The 16876-nt window shown below is 62.5% G+C and overlaps 1 protein-coding gene across 3 annotated transcripts in view; it reads right to left on the reverse strand.

Annotated features, from left to right (window-relative positions):
- Positions 1-15064, reverse strand: part of SPNS3 (sphingolipid transporter 3 (putative)) — a 32410-nt gene extending 17346 nt beyond the window's left edge. Inside the window, exons 1-8 of one of the 3 annotated variants that reach the window (XM_039254521.1) lie at positions 15046-15064; positions 11019-11175; positions 10358-10494; positions 9715-9866; positions 8997-9063; positions 8263-8411; positions 7495-7647; positions 4072-4261 (exon numbers count right to left, since the gene is read on the reverse strand). In XM_039254521.1, the coding sequence (XP_039110452.1) occupies positions 4072-4261; positions 7495-7647; positions 8263-8411; positions 8997-9063; positions 9715-9866; positions 10358-10423 (777 nt within the window). In that variant the 5' untranslated portion in view covers positions 10424-10494; positions 11019-11175; positions 15046-15064. The other 2 variants (XM_039254520.1, XM_039254522.1) reach the window with 2 other exon arrangements.
- Positions 15065-16876: the final 1812 nt, after the last annotated feature.

The following is a 16876-nucleotide window of genomic DNA, read 5'->3' on the forward strand; positions in this document are numbered from 1 at the left end:
CACCCACTTCTCCTGGGCCCCACCCACTCCCCCTGGGACACACGCACTTCTGCACCCACCTCCACTGCAGCAGCCGGGCCCACGGCAGCCCCGCTGGGAGGGGGCAGCAGTCTAGCAGCGCCCACACGTATCTCCACAGAAGCTGGACTGATTCCACGAAACGTGAGCCGATAACAGAACAATAGAGAAAATCAATAAAACCAAAGCTGGCAGCACGAGGGATGGAGCTTTAGCGACGCGGACCAGGGGGGAAGAACAGAAGACTCACGTTCCTAAAACTGGAAATGGAACAGGCCCACCCGCCGACCCCACGGAACCGAGAGCGGAAAAGGGCAAAGGGAACACTACCCGCAGCTACACACCAACGAATCAGAAACCTGGACAAAGGCACGGATTCGCAGAAAGCCGCCAACTATCAAAAATGACATAAAAAGAAATAAAAAGCCTTCACTGATCTATAACAAGTAAATATTGAGTCAGTGATCAGAAAACTTCCCAAAACAAAAAGCCCAGAACCAGATGGCTTCACTGGTGAATTCTAAAAACGTCTAAAGATGAATGAACACGAGTCCTTCCCAAACTCTTCCAGAAAATCAAAGAAGAAACACTTGTCAACACGTTCCACGGGCCGTTCCCCTGATGCCAAAACCGGAGGCCACATCCCGGGTGAGCACAGACACCCGGCCACGCACACGAGGCCGCCCGCCCGCCCGCCCGGGGAGGCTCATGCCAGGCCGGCCAACGCAGCAGGCAGCGCGCTGGGGCGCGTCGACAAGGGCCCCTCTGCAGACGCAGCAAACAGGAGCCAGACGCCCCCTCCTCAGTGCAGCCCCCGCCCTCAGCCGCCCACGGGCCCTGAGCCCCTGGCCCCGCCACCCTTTGTGCGCCTGCCTGTCCCTCCGCACAGACCACGCTGTTCGCGGCCCCACAGTGCCGGCCGGCCCCCCTACCCCCGCCCCCGCCCCCGGCCGCCTACAGCACTTCCTCGGGAGCCCGGCCACGCCGGTAAATCCAGCCCCACACCGCCCATCTCACCGCCACCCCTGTATCCCCCCTGTATCCCGAGCACTGCACCGTCTCCCTCGGCGACGATGTGCACCCCCCAAAGACGGAGAGGTTTTTGTCTCTTATCCGCTGCTGAATCCGGGGCACTTAAACCAGCACACGCTATCCAGGCCCTTGAGAAGGATTTGTTGGGGCGCCTGGGGGGCCCAGTCGGTTGAGGGTCCGACTTCGGCTCAGGTCACGACCTGAGCTGACAGCTCAGAGCCTGGAGCCTGTTTCGGATTCTGTGTCTCCCTCTCTCTCTGACCCTCCCCTGCTCACACTGTCTCTTTCTCTCTCAGAAATAAATAACCATTAAAAATTTTTTAAATGAAATATAAAAAAATAAATGAACGATACGAGTGGCTGGTTGCACAGCCATCCACTCACCAAGCAGTGACACCCACCCCCAAGTGCCTGGTGCTGCTTCGGGCCGAGAGCAGAGGAAGATGGGGCCCCCCAGGCCCCTAGGCCGGGACAGGGGTCAGAGCATAAGGAACCGTGGCCTAAGGAAGACCTCGCAGAGAGCAGGAGTTGGGGGGAAGGGCGCAATCCCGGAGGGCTCCTTGGAGGAGGGGTGGGGAGGGAGCTGAGGGAGGGCTGCCTGGAAGGGCAAGGGTACCAGGAGGCGCCCTGGTGTCACACTGCAGGGGACACGGCTGGTCGGGGAGTCACGAGGGGCTTCGAGCACCGCGGGAGAAGCTGGGCTCAGTTCCAGAGGCGCCTGGGGCCCCTGAATGTCCGCGGTGTCGCTGGCGGTGGAAAGGGGAGCAGACCAGGAAGGGGCTCCTGGCGCCCGTCCCGGAGGGAGGCAGACGGCACGAGCCAGCACGTCGGGCGGAGGGCCCGAGTCTCAAGCCAGAACATCGGTTAGATGCACAGACGGCGCCACGGAGGGGCTTCTACTCAGGAGGTCCGGAAGGTTCCGCGCTGCTCCTGGAAGGCGGGAGCCTGGCTGCCGGCCTGGTGCCGCCGGGTCCCACGCCAGGCCCACACACAGGTCACAGCAGGGAGCCGCTTCCCAGCATCCAAAGGACGCGCCCCGGGCCTGCCTGCTGTCCGCCCGCAGCCCCTCACCCCTGCAGCAGGCCCAGAGGAGAGACTCTCCGGCTCTGTCAGCCAGGACGCAAAGTCACTTGTAGACGAGCCATCCGGCCCTGGAGACGCGCCAGCTGCAGGGGGGGGACAGCTGTGTCCCCTGACACAGCCAAGGAGCCGCCTCCCTGAGCCAAGGAGGGTGGTGGCAGAAGCAGAGCTGGCGGGGGGCCGGGCCCGGCGGACGCAGGGTGGCCTGGGACGGGCCTCCATCCGCTGTGAGGTCAGGCCCACTCGGCCCCCAGCACCCGGGACGCTGTCCCCACTCGGCTGCGGCTCCCTTGGCCGGAGGCCAGGAAGCACCCGGGCACGTAGCAGCGCCTGGTGTAAGCCAGTCTCCGTGCCTCCCCCGGGGCGACAGGGTCAGCGCGGCACGAAGGACACAGGCCGTGGAGCCGCAGGCTGACTTCTGGTTCTGTCCGTCCCACCATCTGTGTTCTGTCTCCGGGCCTCAGTCTTCCAATCTGTGAGTGGGGGTGAGACAGCCCTTCCCCACGAGGCTCAGGGAGGATGCACGGGAGCACGCGCAGAACACGGTGCTAACAGCCCACCCGACCTGAGGACCCGGGGAGGGAAGCCACTGGCCCAGGACGCCCCTCCCGCCCCCCGGCTTGTAGAGGGAACGCTCGGGCCGCCCGAGGGGAGCTCACGCCGGGCACGCGGGGGCACCGTGACGTGTCACCCAGGGGCGCGCGGGGGCCAGCCCGAGGCCCCCGTGAGGGCATCCGGGGGGGACAGACGCCAGGCAGAGGAGACAGGCCTGAGGACCACAGCGGGGAGGCCCGGCGGCGGGTCCAGGTGGGGCGGCTGAGACGACAGCGGGAGGCCGTGGAAGACGGAGGTGACCGCGTCACGTTGCCAATGCCAGGCTCCAAAGAGCGTCCCCAAGACAGGAATCAGCAGCGTGTGGGCTTCCGGCACCAGGAGGCACAGCCAGCTCTGGGCCCGGCACCGTGTGTCCCGTCTGAGGCCGTCCTTCCCGCCCGCCGGGGACCAGGGCGCAGGTGGGCGGAGAAGGACCCAGCGACCACGGCTCCCTCCCCCCAGTGCAGCTTCCGGGCCTGGACGGACACGATCCGGAGGCAGGACCAAAGTGCTGACTTCGGGGACCAGGTCACGGGCACGACCGGGCTCCAGCCGTGGGCAGGGGGCCGACCTTCGTCTGCCCGGTGAGGCCCACGCACGTGCAGGGCCATCTGTGTCGCCGTGGGGGTCCCCAGGGCCTGGGACGGGAGGGTGGGGAGGGGAGGCCGTCTGGCGGGGGCTTCGGGGGCCGGGCCGCTGCTGAGCACGGCCGTGTGGCCGTCGTGCGCCAGCCCCGCCACATACCCCGGAGCCCGAGGGACCCAAACACGCGTGGAGCCCGAGCGGGGACGGCGAATTCTGACATGGCGTGGAACGGTCTGGAAAGGCTTCTGGAGAAGGAGCTGGGCCTCACAGGAGGAGGATGCGGGGCGCTCAAGGGGGACCGTGTCCCTGCAGCGGGGACGCAGCAAGGCCGGCAGGCGTGGGCCCCGCCATTTGCGAGGCGCACGGGGGGGTGTGACGGAATAGAGCCTGGAAGGCGAGGAAGCATCAGCTTGACGCCTTTACCGCGTTGCCGGCACGGGCCACGCCCGATCCGGGCCTCGCCCCCTCACCCGTCACCCTGGCCCCCCTGGGGTTCAGGGCACATCCCAGGAACAAACGAGCCCCACCGCCTCCCGTCACAGCCTTAACCGGTGGCTCAGAGTCGAAAGGCTCAGGCTCAAATCCAGTTCTGCTCCTCCCTAGCTGTGCCACTCTTGGTAAGCCTCAGTTTATGCATCTGTAAAATGGGGGTAGCGAGCGCCCTGGAAGGAGCCATCCACATAATGTACGTAAAACCTGGCACAGCGTCGGCCCGCGCCAACGGGCGCCCCGCCCCCCGCACCGCCCGGGGGCATCACTCACATAGGAGGCCAGGAACGTGGTTGGGGCCAGGACCAGAGCCAGACAGAGGCAGGGGGCCGCAGCGAGGAGGCTGCATGCGCAGATGAGGGGCTCGGCCCGGGGGTTGGCCTTCTTGTACCTCCGTGAAGCCTCCGCCCCCAGGACAACTCCAACGATGCCGGTCGCGACAGTCAGTGCCCCGAAAATCAGGCTGATGGGAAAGAGCAGAGCAGGGGTGGGCGCCGGGCGGGGGTGCGGCCGCCCTGGCCTGGGCTCAGGCCCCGGTGCCGACAGGGGTGTGGCTGTGGGGCCCTTCCCCTCCTTCCTCCTCAGGACCCTCCCTTTCCACCCCCGCCTCGCCCGGGGGAGGTCTCCGGCCGCCCCTCTACTCCGGGACCCACCAGCCATCAGACCCCCACTGGGTCTTGTGCCAACTCATTGCAGCCTGTGTGGCCCCCCGTGGTCTGACCCGGAGCTCAACCCCATCGTCCAGCTCCAGCCTCTGCGCCCACACTGGCTTTGTCCGCACTTTATACTTTTTCCCTCCATCTGGACCCTCTTCACTCGCTTTCCCGCCCACCGAACTCCTACTCAGCCTTCACGACCCATCGCAACATCCCCTCTTTGGAGACGCCTTCCTCCGTCCCCTTGCCGATGCCTTCACCCCGCCAGTTCCCAGGTCAGCTTCCGTGTGTCTGCCATCAAGGCCACTCACTCGCCCGTGGGTCCCTGGAGGGCAGAAGCAGGCGCGCCCTAGTCTACACTAGCAGCAGCGAACCTGGAGGGCCAGAGGGCAGTGTGAGTGGACCAGCTCGTCGGCCCGGCCCGGAATTCCAGGCGGACAGACGCGGAGGGGAGGCCGAGGAAGGCTACACGGAGGTTGCTCAGCTGACGGGCAGCGGCAGAGCCAGGCTCCGGGTGCCCACCTGTCCTCCCAAGCCTCCTCTTAAAGGGGCGCAAAGGGGCGCCTGGGTGGCTCAGTCGGTTAAGCGTCCGACTTTCGCTCAGGTCATGATCTCGCGGTTCGTGGGTTCGAGCCCCGCGTCGGGCTCTGTGCTGACTGCCAGCTCAGAGCCTGGAGCCTGTTTCAGTCTGTGACTCCCTCTCTCTCTGACCCTCCCCTGCTCACGCTGTCTCTCTCTCTCTCCTAGAAATAAATAAAAACATTAAAAAAAACTTAAAAAAAAAATTTTAAAGGGGCTCAAATGGGGGCTGACCAGCACGCAGGCCGGATTTAGTCAGGGCCTCTCCAGCCATCGGTGGCCCCTGCTGTCCTCAGGCCGGCTCCGTGGACCGGCCCCCGCTGCCCGTGCGGCATCTGGCTCTTCTCTCTCCACCCCTCCCTCTGCACAAATGACCGCGGGATCTCGGGACTCGCCCATGCTTCCTGCTCCCCCGGCCTGGGGCACCACTGCCCCCACCCCCCCTCCGGCTGCCAGCATCCCCTCCCGGCCCAAACGTTCCCAGAAGTGCACGGATGGCTCCGGCAAGGGAGGCTGAGGGCCGTCCCCCAGAGCGCAAGAACGCCGCAGGTACGGAGTCTCACAAAACCCGCCCTTCGTCTAAACGGCTTCTGTGATGACGTACCCACCCCACAGGCCTAGGACACGCGGCCCATCCCCTGGGTTTACAGGAGAGAGTGCAGAGCCCAGAGAGGGCAGGGACCTGCTGCAAGTCACACAGCCCCTCACGGGCTCGGCCAGGGCCTCCTGACGCGCAAGCGTGTCCTTAGGCAGCGTGAAGGTCCCCGCGAACCTTCCCAGCCTTCAAGCCCAGTCAAGTGACCCCGATCCCGAGGAATGCTATCCACCGTGGAGTTCTGGTCTGAGCTGGCCCAGGCAGGCTCTGGAGACCTTCCCGAGACTTAGCATAGATTATTCAGGGAGGGCCCTCCACTGGCCCCTGTGCAGGGGACAGACCCAGGTTCCAAGCCACCCCCAACCCACGAGATCTTCCCAGGATCGGGCTCTCAGGGCCAGGAGGGTCCTTAATGTCCTGCAAGTTCACTGCTGACCCTCTGTAGAAGAGCCCTGGCAAGCAGCCGTCCAACTCCTCCTTACATGCCCCAGGGGGCAGGAAGCTCACTACCCCCATACAGCCCCTTCCACATGGGCCAGGTCTGAGCACTGGACGTTCTCCCAGGGGCTAAGCTGGCACCGTGTGTCCTGAAGCTTCCTGCCCCGGCCGCACCCTCACCGTGAGGCCTACCCTGCCCACAGAGGGCGTGTTAGTAGCTGAGGTCTACGCAGCACCCCAACACTGGGACCTTCCACCTGCTCTGGCGGGCTGGGCAGTGCCCCCGAGACGTCTACTCCCAAATCTCTGGGACCCGGGCTGTCACCTTACGTGGCACAGCCGACTTTGCGAGTGTGATCGCATGAAGGGCCTTGAGACGGGGAGAGCACCCCCACCATTCGGGGGGCCCCCCATGTAATTGCCAGCGTGTCTGTAAGAGGGAAGTGGAGGGAGACGGCAGACGATGGGTCAAGGCAATGTGACCGTGGCTGTGGAGACGGGACGCGGCCACAAGCCACGGAGCACCAGCAGCCCCCGAGGGGACGAGGCAGGAAGGGGCGTCCTGGAGCCCGGGAGGGCATGTGGCCCAGGGAACCCGTCTGGACACGGGGCCTCGCGCTCTGACAAAGGGACTGACTTGCCCCGGGATGCACAGCCAGGGAAGGCTAGACACGTGCGAGTCCTGTGTCCCCAGGTCAAGCCGCTGGGGGGCTTCTAGGGCTCAGTCTTCGTCTCCAGGGAGGCGACAGCCTGGCTGTCATCACGACCCGTGTGATCCAGGCATTCACGCATTCGCTGCTCCCTCCCCGCCTCGGCCGTGCTCCCAGAGGTGCTCCCAGCTAGGAGCGCAGAGGCGCAAGCCTCCGGGATGTAAGCGGCGTCTCCAGACGCAAAGAGCGCCCGCTTCGGATCAGACGGGCTTGAACCTGCCGCCGCCGCCACCCGCGGTGCGTGGCTTGGACGAGCCACTTAATTTTCCGATCTTCTGCGTCCTCGTTTGCAACAGGAATAATCCGGTTTGTTACTACAATAGCTCAGGGTGTTCTTCACGCGAGATGCTCAGCTAATGTTAAGGTTTAAGAAGTCAGGGTGGGAAGAAGGAAGGGAGCCGCGGGCAGAGGGCCCGGCTCGGCCTGGGACGTTGAGGAAATCACAGGACGCCCTCTGGGCCCCAGGGAGGGAGGGGGACACACTCAGGAGGCTGAGACGTCTCCCCACACGGCCTGCAGACGCCTCACCCCCCGCCAGCTGCCTGTCGGACCACAGCAGCCGGGGAGCCGAGAAGCCGAGGCCCAGAGGGGCGAGGCTGCCGCCTGTGGCCACCCGCCCGGAGCCACGGGACCTCGGCCGATGGGAGCCCGGCCTGCAGTCTGCCCGGAGGCCCCGGGCCCCGGGCCGCGGCAGGGAGGGGTGTGCGCTGGCCCTCACCTGTCCTGGCCGCTGCACGGCTCCTGGAGGCAGGGAGGCTGCAGTCCGTGCACCACACGGGCCTCGAACAGAAATTTGGGGGCCCAGAAGCCCAGGGCTCCAGTCACAAAGGCGATGGCAGTCACCCCAAGGGTCGACCACACAAAGCTCCAGCTGCAAGAGAAAGCGCCCTGGCTGACACCCCGCCTGCCCCCGTCACTGCTCCCCCCTCCCGGACACCCGGGCCCCCCCGGCTCCGGACCCCCTGCCACAGCCCCCCCACCTTCCTCCCGGTGCCCCCAGGGGTCGCGTGGCTCCGTATCAAAGACTTTTGGGGCCTGTCCGCACCCCACATTCCAGTCAGTCACGCGGCCGCCTCCCCGCCCATGCCTGGAACAGAATGGACGCACTCCCACGGGGCTTGCGGAGGTGAGTGATTAACTCCCAGCATCCTCCGGGCAACCCGGGGAGAATTATGTCCATTGAATAAATGAGGGGAGTGAGGTTCCAAGTGTCAGGTCATTCGGGGATAAGGCCCTGGCAGACCTCACTCCGCCTGCCTCCCTCCCCTCCGGTCCCCATTCTGTCACAGCGATAGGCAGGCAGGCGCAGGGGGCCGCCTAGCGAAGGAGAGGCACCTCAGCTGGTGAGTGGGAGCTCAGAGAAGGAAGAAGGCTGTGAACACTGGGACAGTCAGGGAGGGCTCCCTGGAGGCGGAGAGAGGCAGGTCCACAATACCAGGACAGACGGGGCTTTCAGTGACATGCAGGGAGGAGCAGGGACACTCACTTCGTCCCCAGGTATCTGACGTCCTCACACCAGCTGCCCCTCGGGCCCCCCATGGCCACCTCTTCCTGCTTCTCAGCAGCTCCCCGGGGAGGGTCCGGAACCAGCACCATAAGCAGGATCAGAGCCATGGCTTCCAGGCAGGGCGTGACCTGGGCACGAGCGGCCCGGGGTGTCAGGGCCACGTATAAACCCCAGCAACCCAGGAGGGCTTGCGAGCGGCAGAACCACGTGGCCCAGGCTCCGGGAGGCCCTGTGCCCTGGGCGTGGGGCAGGAGGCTCATTCCCTGGCTGCCCCTCACCCCTCGCCCCTAGGAGCGCGGCGTCTCTGGGGAGCAAGGTCACCCTGGGATTGTCCAGTAATCACTCTCTTGGGGGTTCTGGGAGCCGCTCCGGACCAGGGTGCTCACCACCTCCACCTGCCAGGCCAGTTCCAGCCTGGGGCGTCCTGGCCCCGGGCTGTCCCCCCCCCCCCCAAGGATTCCAGGAGGAAGCGCACTCTCCACCCCGTTGCAGACCTCGCGCCTGAGCGCACGGCATGAGCGGACCCAGCAGCCAGCATCTGAGTCCAGGGCCGTGACCTCCATGGTTCATGTTCCGTCAAATGTCTGAAGCTGCCAATGCCTGACCGCCCCCCGTGGCGCCAGCGACTGTGCCAAGTGGCGAAGGCCACTGGAGGCTGGAAAGTCCCTGCCGGCCCAGGGGGATCAGAGGAAGAAAAAGGGGGCTGGACTCACTCGGAAGGCCCAGCGCCAGTTCCCTGTCAGCTGCAACACAGCCGAGCCCAGCACGTAGCCCAGGCCACTGCAACAGAGGATGGGCAGGGGGTGGGCGGGGGAGGGGCAGTGGGGGGAGGGCAAGGACACGGGCACTCGGGGGTGAGGGGCCAGGCCCAAGCCTGCAAGGCCAGCCTGAGCCGGCGTGCCCCACCCCAAGGGGCTGGCTCTCTGCTGCTCACAGCCCCGTCACGGGAAAAGTGAGCCATGTGAGGCCCAGATGTCCACTGCCCTTGGTCAGGTCACCGGTGACCTCTGGCTTTGGGCCCTTCCCCAGCACCGCTGCCCCTGTCTCCCTATCTGAGGACCTGAGGCTCAGCCCCGCCTGAGTCAGGAGATTCCAGGAAACCTGGTCAGAGCTCAGGGGCCGGACTGCAAATCTGCTCTGACCTCCCCCACCCAGGGGTGCCTGCCTCAGCCCCACACACTTCCCCAAGCAGGCTTCCCAAGCGTCCTACGGGGGAGGAAGCATCTTTATTACCTCGAACCCACAACACAGCCCATCAGCCAGTGTTCTTGCCCCCTCTTTACAGATGAGGAAACCGAGGCCCAGAAGGGAAGGGACACAGCAAGGAAGGAGCCCTCCTTGTCTGATGCCTCCTAGCCCCAGCCCAGACTATTCCGGCTCCTTTCGGCCTCAGTTTATCACCTGGGGAGGAGGGTCTTGGGTGGCACCAACCTTCCAACGGGGATGAAGATGTAGAAGATGGCCAGCACCCGGGTCCGCTGGTCCCTCACGAAGAGGTCGCCCAGCACGGTGGGCGCGATGGTGGAGAAGCTGGCGGAGCCCATGCCCACGACTCCCCGGGACAGGAAGAAGAGCCAGGAGTACTGGGCAGGCAGGCATAACACCCCAGTGAGTGCCAAGATCACCCTCGGGGTGAGGAACCAGAGGGAGCGGCGTCAGAGGCCCCAGGTCCTGGTGACAGGCACCCCCAGGGGCAGAGGAGGGGAGCAGGGCTTAAAGACACCCCGCCACCCTCCCAGCCCGGGTCCCCACATCACACGGGCGCCCCCTGCTGGCGCCTGCAGATACTGCCTCACCCCCCCCCCCACCCACCGCCCAAAGGAGCCCTTTTTCTGGGCAGCTCCTTGGCCGGCCAGGCCAGGCCCCCCAGACAGTAGCCGCCCCCCCCCCCCCCCCCCCACAGGCAGGAGAGGAAGGCTCCCGCTGAGAGAGTCTAAGGGGTCCTCTTAGGCCCTGGAAGGCGCCGCTGCAGCCAGCCTGGAGCCCAGAATGGACAGAGGCAGGCCCGCCCATGTTTTAACGGGAAGGGGGGCGGGGGGAGTGCAAGGGGCCTTGCAGGGATGAGGGCACCAACCTGGGAGGAGATGAAGGAGCTGGAGAGGCCCGCCCCTGACCAGAGCAGGATCCCAATGCTCAGCATGGCTTTGCGGCTGTGCCGGTCGCCCAGGTAGCCGAACACAGGTGCAGACAGCAGCAGACAACCTACGAAGACTGGGGGGGACAGGCAGGGGCCGCATGCACCCCCCCATGGTGGTGGGCGCACAGAGGGCCTGGCTCAGGTGCCGCAAAGCTGGCACCTTGGCAGTGGGTGGAGGCCCCCGAGTCGGGGGACTTGGGAAGGGGGTGTAGGGAGCCGGGCCAGCTCAAATCCCAGCTCTGCTGCAGGCTCGCTGTGCAGCCTGGGGCCGTGAGATGGGGCCGCCAGTGCTGGGTGCTCGCCAGCCCCCCCCCGGCCCCCATCTCTGCAGAGCTGCCCCCTCCCCACGCCTGCTGTCGCACCCCTGCTGGGGACGGGATGAGGGGAGGCGCAGGGACGGTGGCGCAGGCAACGGAGGCCCGCCCGGGCCTGCTGTGCAGACAGACCTGCGGGGCCCGGGCCTGCTGTGCAGACAGACCTGCCGGGCCCGGGCCTGCTGTGCAGACAGACCTGCGGGGCCCGGGCCTGCTGTGTAGACCTGAGGGGCCCGGGCCTGCTGTGCAGACACATCTGCGGGGCCCGGGCCTGCTGTGCGGACCTGCGGGCGTAGACCGAGCGCAGTCTGTCCTGGAGGCTGGAAAGGCCTGGTTTTCCTAAGGTAGAACCTTCCTCTGACAATGTCGGTTACGTTTGTACCACTTTATGAAGGAAACCCTTCTGAATCGGACACAGGAGTAATGAACGCGTTTGCTACGCTGTGAAGACAAAGAAACCGCCACGTTTCGCGCGCCTCTGCGCCCTAGCGGATTGGCACCCTCGCCTGCGGCCGCTCACCTGAACCGTCTCCACCCGCCGAGGGGGCGTGTCCGCCGCTTCCAGCTCCCGCAGGTGCGCGGGGCGGCCTGGCCCCGCCTCCGCCCGAGGCCCCGCCCCACGCCTGGGCCTGCATTCGCTGAGCGCGCATGATTGACGTTGCCCGAGCCTAATGAGCGTCCACACTTGTCGGCTCATTGTTTCCAGCCCCGCCCACTCCGTCCCGCCCACCACGCCCCGCCCACTCCGGTGTAGGGTTGAGCCGAACGCACTTGCAGAAATTAGGCCAGTGTTGACCTACAAAAAATACGGCAATTTAATATGGTTCGACCTAATACTCCACAGAGAATGGTCTTTGGTGCCAGTGACATTTAGAGTTTTAATAGCTGCCCCCAAAAGAGGCCTCCGAAAAGGCTGTAGACATTTACACTCGGGCAGAAGCGAAGCCGGCTCCCCTGCGGACATTTGATGTGATCAATCACTTTTTTTTTGTTCTTTTTTTTTTTAAAATTTTTTTAATGTTTTTTATTTATTTCTAGGAGAGAGAGAGACACAGCGTGAGAAGGGGAAGGTCAGAGAGAGACGGAGTCACAGACTGAAACAGGCTCCAGGCTCCGAGCTGGCAGTCAGCACAGAGCCCGACGCGGGGCTCGAACCCACGAACCGCGAGATCATGACCTAAGCGAAAGTCGGACGCTTAACCGACTAAGCCACCCAGGCGCCCCTATTTTTGTTCTTTTTAATGGTTGAAGCACAGACGGTGTCTCGCGGATGTTTTAATCTGCATTGTCCTGATGTCAGTTCCTGTGCTCATACCTTCTGCCCATTTCCCTCTTGGGCCCTTGTGGGAATTGCAAATAATTTCTCCCAGGCCTTTACATTTATTTTAAGGATTTAAAATGCAAATTCTGGGCTCACATCCTGACCCACTGACTGCTCAGCTGTGTGACCTTGGGCCAATTCCTTAACTCTTCTGTTCCCCTTGAATCAACGATATAATGAGACAGCATTGTGCTTCCTGTGGAAGGTTATTGAGATTCAATAAAGTTAAGCAGATAAAAGGCAGTGATTAGCTTTATGTAACTGCCTAATAAATGTCATCCGTTGCTGTTACTAACTGCATTTATAGTTTGTACGGAAGAGTTCAGCTAGTTTACCTTGCTATGGTCAAATTCACCGCCACGCCCCTGGCAGGGAATGTTTCTTGTCTTCTTAATGCATTTCTTCTCTGCCCAAGGGCTATAAAAATGCTTCCCCAAATCTTCTAATACTTTATGAGATTTGAGGCAGGGATCCTTCATAGGATATACACACCTTAAACCCACAGATGCCCTGAAGTGGAGAACATTGCCCCCAAACAAAGGCACACTCACACACACACTGTCTTGCTCCTATAGCGTCCCCAAATTCAGATGACTTCTAAGACACATGGGCATAACGAGGAGCAGGGGTTAAGAGAAGGGCTCCACAGAAAGCTGCCTGGATGTGATCCCAGCTGTGTGACCTGCAGCAAGCCGCACAGCCTCTCTGTGCCTCAGGTCCGTCATGCGTAAAATGGGCATAATAACAACACCTGCCTTGTGGGATTGTTGTAACGATTAAGTGAGTTAATATCACAAAACACTTGAGACAGTGTCGGGCACATGGTAAAGGCCACATCACTAAATATTATTAATTGATGAACTAACCCCGACAGCCAGTCTGTCCCTTCAGGAGGGGGTGTTCTGACCACTGCTGACCCCCACCCTCTGCCCCACTCGTACAGCTCAGCCATGCCCTCTCCTGGTCAGAGGCTCCCTCCCTGCTGCACCCACAGGGTGGGTCTTAGACCATTTCATGGCAACCCAGAAAGGCGAAGACTCGCCTGAGGTCACTGGAGAGCCTGGCCGTCCACCCCACATGCCCTTTGTGCTGCTGGCCTCCCTTCAGCCACCCCCGGACACACTCACGGGCACACGCACACCCCCTCGACACACTCACACACATATGTGCCCGTACTCTCTCTCACTCTCTCTCTCACCTGCACAGACTCCTTCCTCACTTATCAGGGCCGTGTAGTAATAATCCTGTTCACCAGGGAGAGGACCAGGGAAGGCAAATTTTGACTCACCTACCACTATCTGTTTAATCTAGAAGGTTGGGGGTATTGAGCCGAGATGGCCTCACTCTGGCTACAGAAGTGACTGGAAGGCCGGCACCTCGGCCCTGAGACGCGAGCGGTGATCTGCCGGCTCCTTTCCTCCGGGGCCTTTTGAAGAAGCTTGTAGAACTATGTGCCCCTTCACGTGTTTTCAGCCAACACCGAAAACCTTTTCATCCTAAGTTTAAATAATTGCTAAAGATGTGATTTCCATCGTTGTTGTATTTTTTGCACTATTATTTTCATCTAAATCCTTGGGGCTACAGATGTGTTCGTCCCACTAATGGGAAGGGTCTGCCATCTACGGACATTGCTCTAATGAGCAAGCCAGTCTTTATGCACCAAATCAATCCAACAGATCAGACTGATTGCCTGTAAGAAAGATATCAAATATTTCAAAGATATTTGAAATAAATGTGTCGACACCCATCCCTGAGACAACATCTAACTTCTGAATTCTAAATCGCAGATAAAGAGGAGACTGTCACGCCAGCAGGAAGACAGATAAGACTTGGCCCTTGGCCATGGGTTTGCGGCCTGGAGGAAACACCCTCAGTGGGTTTGTACTGACACCATCTCTGCTTTGCTTCCACAGCCTTCCACGCAGCCAAGCATCCAGGAGGGGTGCCCTCTGTGCGGCACCCTGGAGCCTTCTACACCCCAGGGCCAGGCACCGAAGGAAAACAGAATAGGGGGGCGCCTGGGGGCTCAGTCGGTTAAGCGTCCGACTTTGGCTCAGGCCATGATCTCGCGGTCTGTGAGTTCGAGTCCCGCGTTGGGCTCTGTGCTGACAGCTCGGAGCCTGGAGCTGGTTCGGATTCTGTGTCTGCCTCTCTCTCTGCCCCTCCCCGCTCAAGCTCTGTCTCTGTCTCTCAAAAAATAAATAAATTTTTAAAAAAAAATTACAAAAAACAGAATAGGGAAGAGGGACAGATTCCTGCTAGGAGGGGTGAGGTGGGAAAGACCAACCAGGGGCTTTTTCTCAGGCAGGTCTGTTTTAGGAAAGAAAAACACAGGCTTGGGGGTTTATGAGTGGACTCTCTCCGAGCTCTGCCTGTGCAGCCTCGGGAAAGTTCGTGTGTCCCCAGGGGTCCCATTGTTGTAGGCTGGTGGGGGGGGCGGGCAGGAGGCGCCACAGAGAGGCACGCAGGTGCCAGTGCACGCGGGTGTGCGCACACGTGAGCATCCTGTGCCGTGACCATGAGCACATGTGTGCCACTGTGATGGACGGGGTGGCTGGCCCCCCGCTGGACTGCAGGCCCCGTGGGCCCAGCCCCACCTGTGGGAAGTACGTATGTCTGTCTGTCTGTCTGTCTGAGTTCGGGGCCAGATTTTTCAGGTCCATAGACGGAGGCACGTGTCAGCATTCCTCAGCCCCAGCCAGGCTCTGTTCCCCAGCTGAGCTGAGCAGGGTAAGGGACCAAGGCCACACTCATGACCTGAGGCTCGGGGCCTTCGCCAGCCCCTCCCCAGTCCCTCTGCAGCGCTCACACCCGCAGGCCCTGGGGCTCGCCCCACATTCTCCTCCTACTGCACTGGCCCTCACGCCAGTGAGGTGGCCCAACACCACCCTCCTCGGCGTCCCCTCCTTCGTGCCTGGTGCTCAACGGGGCCCAGCCTGGCCCCCTCCTCAGCACGGCCTGGGGGCCTGAGCCAGGGACTCACCCCTTACCTGTCTGAAGCAAACCAGCACAGCGGTCACTGATCTGGAAAAAGTTCTGTATGTCCAGCAGCACGCCTGTGGACAGACGGACAGTGCTCAGGAAACAGGGAGCAGCCCACAGGGCCCCTGAGGGCGGCTGCCCTCGCACTTGGGACAGGACCCCAGCACAGGTGTGACTCCGGGCCGCTGTCCCTCTCGGCCCCACACACGCGTACAGCCACACGGATGGGAGGCCGGCACACAGAGAGATGGGTGCACGTCCACACGCCCAGAGGCACGTACCGCGGGGGCCCAAGTGTGGTTGCACATTCGTACGCAATCGCTCACCCCGGGACACGGGCGTGCAGACAGGTATACGTACAAACAGCTGTGTGAGCGCAGCCCCCGCACGTGCACACTGACCGGTGCGCACAGACACGCCCACAGCTGGCACTCGCTCGCAGGCAGGGCTGCCGTTATTGTCAGAGTGAAGGGCGGCTCCCCACAGCTGCTCACTTAGACGACCAGGAGGGTGGTTTTGTTTCTGTTCTGGTTCGTTTTCATTTTTCGAGAGAAAAAGAGTGAGCAAGCAGGGGAGAGGGGGAGAGGGGGAGAGAGAGAATCGGGAGCAGGCTCCTCACCCAGCGCAGAGCCGGACTCAGAGTTCGATCCCGAGACCCTGGGATCACCACCTGAGCTGAGAATCAAGAGTCAGACACTCAGGCGACCGAGGCCCCAGCCCCCCAGACCGCGGCGTTCATGGACATCGCTGGGACCGCAACACCACAGCCCTGCTTGGGCACGCGCACACACCCGTGAGCACAGACGTGTAGACACGCGTGCCCTGGCCTCCCCATGTGCACACACAAGTGTGATCTTCCAGGCGCAAGAGCAGACAGTCATGACGGCGCAGGTGATGGCTTCAGAGTGGGGGCCCCGCTTAGGCCCGACCTCGGCCGCCTCCTGGGGGCGGCAGCCCCTTGCTCCGCGCCAGCTGCGTCTCCAAAGGCCTCCAAGGCCGTCCTGGGCCACAGGCCGCAGCCACGGGCACTCAGCCCAACACAGAGGGAGGAGCGGGCGGCGACCCGGCTCTGGCCCCAGGGACCTCCTCAGCCTTCGGCACCACGTCAGGAGTTAGCGCGGCGCCTCTGCCCTGTCCTCAGTCTCCCTGGCGACCAGGTGGGCGAGGCCTTGTTCCCCTAAGACCTGGGGACTGTCACCGTCCCCGCCACACAGATGAGGCTCCCTCCCACCAAGTGTCGCCTGCAGAAGCGGCCGCACAGCCCCACCCGCACGGCTGAGGCCCGCCAGCCGGGGACCAAAGATCAAAGAATCAGACCAGTGAAGAGACTTTTGCTCAGACATTTGCTTTGGCCCCGGACGCCACTCTGTATGTCTTTCCTTCTTCTTAGTATCTTTTTTTAAGTTTATTTATTGGTATTTTGAGAGAGAGCGAGCGAGCGATCCAGCTGGGGACAGTAGGAGAGAAAGGGACAGAGAGGCCCCCAGGCAGCTCCGGGCTCCCAGGGCAGAGCCCAACGCGGGGCTCGAACTCATGAACGGTGAGCTCATGTCCTGAGCAGAAGCAAGAGTCGGACGTTCACCTGACTGAGCCCCCGAGGCGCCCCCTCTTTCTCCCCCTTCTTAATATTACATGAATTTTTTTTTTTATATTTTTATTTATTTCTAGGAGAGAGAGAAACAGCGTGAGCAGCGGAGGGTCAGAGAGAGAGGGAGTCACAGACTGAAACAGGCTCCAGGCTCTGAGCTGGCAGTCAGCACAGAGCCCGACGCGGGGCTCGAACCCACGAACCGCGAGATCATGACCTAAGCGAAAGTCGGACGCTTAACCGACTAAGCC

This window comes from Hyaena hyaena, unplaced genomic scaffold, assembly GCF_003009895.1.
Source record: "Hyaena hyaena isolate Hyena2069 unplaced genomic scaffold, ASM300989v1 scaffold_492, whole genome shotgun sequence".
Lineage (NCBI taxonomy): Eukaryota > Metazoa > Chordata > Mammalia > Carnivora > Hyaenidae > Hyaena > Hyaena hyaena.